The sequence below is a fragment of the Vipera berus genome, assembly GCF_964194415.1.
Source record: "Vipera berus genome assembly, chromosome: Z".
In the NCBI taxonomy this organism is placed as follows: domain Eukaryota; kingdom Metazoa; phylum Chordata; class Lepidosauria; order Squamata; family Viperidae; genus Vipera; species Vipera berus.
Window position 1 is genome coordinate 131,931 of NC_138205.1, and position 5,764 is coordinate 137,694.

The following is a 5,764-nucleotide window of genomic DNA, read 5'->3' on the forward strand; positions in this document are numbered from 1 at the left end:
ATCAACCCCCAGAGCACATTCGCCAGACTTGCAAGGCCGGGCATGAATTGCAGGAACAAGCAGCCCCCAGACTCAAGTGACAGGGAAGGTGGGGCAGCCTTGGGAGGCTATTAGGGATATGCTGGGGGTCGCTGTCCCTGCCTGCAGAGACAGCATGTGAGTCACGGGCGAGGGGGCAGCGCAGTCAGCAGCCTCTTGCCCCCCCCAAGGCCCCATATCTTTGCAAACTCCGCCACAGGGGCTCTTCAGCGTCCAGGCCTAGCAGAAGTCCACGGGTCCCGCTGAGGCTCTTTCTCCTCCCGTGGCATCAGGAGCCACTCCTAGGCATCCCAGCCCCCAGGTCGGGGATGGCAGGGCCCAGGACCGCCATAGCAGATGCCCCGATCGGGCCAGGACGTTGAGACGAGCAACCCAGCAAAGCTGCTTTGGTCCAGCCTGGGCTTCCGAGGCTTCTTCAGAGCTGGGTTATCTGGGGCCGAGCAATCTGTGCCTGCAGAAGGAGGGCCAAAGGCAAAGGGGGGGCTGGCTTCGGAGCACCAGGAGGACAGAGAAGAGGCAAGCCACCCCGCCACCCCCCAGGGCAGGGGAGGGTGCAGGGAAACCCTGTAGGAGCCCTGATGGTCCTGGTATCTGCAGCCCCATCTGGTATTGGGGCCGTTAGCCCTCCCCTCTTCCCCCTCTAGGAACTGTCCTTACGGGTGTTTGCTGCCACCCCCTCCGCCCCCCCCAGCCGCTTTGCTCTGGGTTCCCTGGGAAGGTGCCTCCCTCCCTGCCCCAGGCTGTGTCTCCCAGAAAGGGTCACCACCCAGCTGCCCCTCCCCCCTTCTGGACCTGGAGGGAGGTGTCCACTTGGTCCAGCCGAGGCCGGAAGCTGCCCTGTGTGGGTGCGGGACCGGCGTCCTCCCTGCTGGTGCTGGCAGAGGCGGCTGCAGGGAGAGAGCGGAGGGAGGCCAGTGACGCGATGGTCCTTCCGCCAGAGAGGCAACCAGCTGTGGGGCACATCCTTGCCCCTCCTCGGATGCCGCCCAGGTCTGGAGCCCTTGGTGCCCTCTTCCAGGGAGGCTCCGGGCAAGACCTACCTGGCCTCTGTTGCTGGGCTCGGGGGCTCTGTGGGGGGAGGCCCTGAGGCCTGGGCACCCAGTCCGACTCATTCTCGTACCATTTCTCCTCATTGGGGTTCAAATTCGACCGCCTGGGGAGAGTAGGAAAAGCGGTTAGGGAGACCTGAGCTCTGGCCCAGGACTGGTCAGCAGGAGGACTCCGGACTGGGCCTGCTCCCCCAAGCGGATGTTCAACCAAGAAAGATGGGCTCCCCCCCTGCCCACAGGGAACAGGCAACGCGAGAGGTGGGAATCAATGCCGTGCCTCTGCCGCTGCATCATTTGAACTCGGGACCCCAAACGCAGGAAAGCCTGCCTTGGCACAGATGCCACCTGGTGAGGGCTTCCCCTGGCCACCTTGGATGCTTGGCAGTGCCAGGGCTGGGAGCTATTGCTGAGCCTTCCTTTGCCCTGATTGTGCAAGGAGGCCCGGGCAGCTGCTTCCACCCTGGCCCTGGGCGAGCCACCTCCGGAGCCGCCCGTGGAAGTGAGCAGCGTTCCCTGGCAAGTGGTGCCAGGCACTGCGGTGCCAGCCCCCTTCCAGAAGGCCAGTCCACTGTGGCTTTCTCAGGGACTGCTCCAGAACCGCCTTCTGGACAAGCTGTTTGCCCCGCTGGGTCATCAGTGGCCGCTAAACGTCACTGGCGTTTCCGGGGAGGGCAGGAAGTGGGAGCCTTTTGGGGCTGCGCTAGAAACTAGGCGTCTGGGACCGCCTTAGGCATGAAAACTGGCTGGGACTTCGGCCGGCCCCTCTCTCCAAGACCAACCCGCCTCGCAGGGTCACTTCGTGGGGAAAACAGGAAGCGAGGACCTGCAGACCAGCTGTGATGCTTGTCTGGAGTTTTAATCGAGGACCTTCAAATATCTGAATTAAATCTGCGCGCGAGGCGTGGTGCCTGCTTTTCTGCGGCGTCTCCCTTCGGAAAGGGCTGCCCTGGGATGTACTCGGCGCTCAGAACAAGGGCTAAGTAGACGGCTCTCTGCTGAACAGGTCCCTGTTTTACAGGGGGAACCTTTGGGCTAGTTTCACACCCGTGGCTTGACCTTCCAATTGTTTGCCATTTCTGTTTGGACTGCAGTTTCAAGCTGTTGGCAAATTGCCTCGTGGAAGCGGTTGCCTCCCGTAGCTGCCCAGAACAAACACGGCACCTGCAAACTGGGCCCGTCACCAGGAGGGCCCGGTGCAGAAGGCTAGCCAGGCAGCCTGGAGAGGCCGGAGAAGGGCTTCCCGAGCTCCAACCGGAGGGAGCCCGCAAGGCAGGGCAGCCCAGGACGTCCCGCCAATGTACCTGTGGTCTTTCTGTGGGTGGCAGCGCCGCCAGCAGAGGAGGGCAGCCAGGACCAGGATGAGGAGCAGCAGGACCGCCAGGCCCAGGGCCACCCCCACGGCCACCCCCACCTTGCTGATGCTCTGGTCGCAGTGGCGGCCGCTGTACCAGTAGGCGTCCGACTGTTGGCAGCTGGAAGAGAAGGGCAGAGTGCCAGGGCTGGGGGGCAGCCTTTCTCTACATGGGAGGGTTTAGTTTCCTCTTCGTCACCTTTCACACTCTGGCCGAGTGGGGCATGGGAAGGGGGGCCCACGGATGCCCTGCAGCACGCATGGCCACGAGACTGAGGGGAAGGCCCCGCCGTGCTCCTGTGGCACCCAAGGCGCCATCCTGGGAAGGGCCCCGGGGCTGCTCTGCGAGGAGAGCCCTCTGCAGCTGCTTTGGGCCAGAGCCTCAGCCGCTCCTGATCTGCTCCTTCAGGGTCTCGTGCACATCTCCTCCTCTCCCCCGGCCCCCGACCTGCCCACCCCCCAGGCCATCCCTGCTCCCAAGCCCCGGCAGGGTCCAAGAGCCGGGGCTGCAGTCCCCTCTGCCACCCCCTCGGGGGGAAGGTCCCGGGGCTCTGGATATGTTGCCCTGGGGTTTCCCTAGGAAGCCCCGTCGGTTGAGCTGGTGACCGAGAGGAGGGGGCCAGGCCCACCTGCTGCTGACCCGCACCTCCCCCCACCCTACTCACTAGCAGTTCGGCCCATCTGTCTGGATGTAGCAGCTCCCCTTGTCACAGCGGAAGGGATCCGGGTGCGAAAAGCTGCAGTTGGAGACGCACTGCAGCTGATTGCTAACGTTACGGGCCAGGTAGTACATCTGCATGTCTTTCTTGATCACGGAGGCATGTCTGCAGACCTCAGACAAGTCTAGCAGGCAGGAGGAGAGGAGCCGGGTCAGCCAAGGACTGGGGCTCCCACCCCTATTGCAATCCACCCCCCCCCCCCGTTGCAGCCTTCCGGGGCTCCAGGCTGTCTCTGCCACTGCTTTTGGCCCAGAAATGGCATGGAGCCCCTCCCCCACCCCTGCCATGGGGTCACCCGATGAGGCTGAGCTCCGGGTCGTGGGAGGACCCGTCTTGGCCCTTGCCTGCTTCCTTCATTCTCCCATGGATAAAACAGGCCCCACTGAGACCTCCAGCAGAAGGGCCTGCCCCCTTTCTCTTGGGCTGCTTCTCCCCTGCTCCCTCCGTGCCCAGGGAAGGCTACCTGTGGAGCAGGCATTACCCTTGGCACACTCTCTTGCACGTACGCTCACGCACACTGCATGCACCGGCTCTCACCTTGAGGACTGAGAGCCACTTGAGTCACCTCAGAGTCACTCGAGTTGAAACACAGCTTATCTGAAAGAGATCCGGTTATCGCGCCATTAAAAGCTCTGATTGCTGCTGGGAAACGGGCTCTTTCAAGGGCCCCAATGCAGGCAAAGGGCCCGGAGAACTGAACAGTGGAAGCTGCCTCTGGAAAGGAGCTTTTCCCAGGCCTGGGATATTGCATCTCACCTCGCCCCCCAGGGCTGCCGTGGTGGGGCTAAGCCAACCAAGGCCCCCTCACCTTTGGTCTTGGAGGTACAGACATCCTCCTTGCTCTGCAGCAGAGTCCGGATTTTGCGCACAGCCGTGTCGTAAGAGGCATTGAATTCAGAGAAAGGCACCTGCAGGAGCACCTGGTGCTCCACGTTGATGCTGCCGTTGCTGGTGGGAAGAGAAGGGGAGGAAGACGCTGCTTCACTGGGCCCTGAGTCCTGCCCCGAGGGCCCCAGGACGACGTGGCCTTGGTTGTGGGCACTGGGCCACCCACAGAGCGCCTGGGATGGGGTGCCTGCTGCCTCGGGTGGGGCTTTTGCCCCTCAACCGGGCCCCAACTTGGTTCCCCCATAGCTCACCTCAGACGGATCACAGTTACCTCCTGGAACCCAGAAATGTTGGCATAGAAAATTTTCATCTGGGGGGGGAAATGAAGGGAGAGAGATGGGGGGGTCATTGTTTTCAAAGTATCTCTGAGGATGCACATTGAGGCCTTCTCAACTGCACTGTTTCACCCCAGATCTGGGGTGGGGTGGGGGAGGCTTTAAGCAGGCATCAGTCCTTCCAATGTTCCCCCTAAGCAAGAGGTTGTAGGCACAAGCCCAGGCCTCCACCCTCATCACGGAGCCCCAGGAGCCTCATCAGCAGTAGAGATCAAATGAGGACCTGCCAGCCTCAAACCTGCACTGAGCGGCAAAGCCAGATCTATGGGTCCAGTTCGGAGGAGGTCTGCCTGCGCCAAAGCCCGGTCAATAGCCGGAAAAGATCAGAGGGCAGCCGGCTGTCTCTCCCACCCGCGGCCAGGCAGAGGGGACCGGGTGGCATCTAAGCGGCAGAGGCCTGAGGCCGTGACCAGCCCCACCCCTCGGGCTCTCGGCCGCAGCTCTCGGGACAGGACGAGGGGAGCCTAGTGGACCAACAGAGGGGCTCTTCCCATCATCCCAGCCAGCCTCTTCACCTGCTGCTTAAATTGGGTCTCAAAAGTCCGGAAAGCCGGCGAGCCAGGAGTAGCCATCCCTGCTGTAAAATTCTTTTGGATCACTTTTACGAAGACGTTGATTGTAGCCGTAATCGTCACTGTGAGGAAGCACAGGGTAGTGAAAGCCTCTAGGCCAGGGCCCACAGGCCTCTCCTGGCCCCTCGCCTCTCCCCTTCAGGGGGCAATCAAGTGGACCCATTCACTTATCCAGTTATTTATTGACCCTCCAACTTCCTCAAAGACAGGTTTAGAGTCAAAGAATTGCTAACTCATTAAGGAGCAGAAATCCAGCTGACGCCCTGGCACCCTTGGCTGCCCGTGCACCCATCTGGAGAATAAGGCCATAAAAACAATGTTCACGTCAACACCCTTGTACCTTCTGTGCCCACACGCCCTTGAACAACAGCATGTTCATCACCACGGGTGGGAGGGGTCTGTTCCCTGAGAAGGCAGGGCAAGCCGCTCCCCTCCCCACCCTCCCTTCTCAGCTGACTTGGAGGGGACAACCAGCCCTTTCGCTTGCTCCTGAAAACCTGCAGAGCCGGGTGGCAGCCCTGAGCACCCGTAGCCCTTCTGGACCAGGTGGGCGTCTGAAGCGGGCCGCTGGACAGCGCTCTGAAGTAGTCCAGGCGAGAGGGAGCGAAGGCCTCTCTGTCCCAACAGCGGCCTAAGTGTTGCGCCAGCCAATACCGGCGAGGGGCCTTCCACAGTGGTGGGAGCAGAAGACCAGGAGGACCCCCTGAACTCCCTCCCGGGCAGTGCTATCTCCAGAAGAGACTCTGCGGACCTGCCTGGCCGAGAGCTGCGATGGACAAACCACGCCATCCTGGCTGGGCCCACCTTCAGC

The 5,764-nt window shown here is 62.0% G+C and overlaps 1 protein-coding gene across 1 annotated transcript; it reads right to left on the bottom strand.

Moving 5' to 3' along the window:
* Nucleotides 1-426: 426 nt before the first annotated feature.
* On the bottom strand, nt 427-4,290 carry LOC308677840 (uncharacterized protein; the record flags this gene model as incomplete). Its single annotated transcript, XM_081344537.1, has 7 exons — nt 427-490; nt 832-1,192; nt 2,390-2,560; nt 3,105-3,282; nt 3,696-3,755; nt 3,967-4,106; nt 4,259-4,290. The coding sequence occupies 7 exons, from the start codon at nt 4,288-4,290 to the stop codon at nt 455-457; spliced, it is 978 nt and encodes a 325-aa protein (XP_081200663.1). The 3' UTR covers nt 427-454.
* Nucleotides 4,291-5,764: the final 1,474 nt, after the last annotated feature.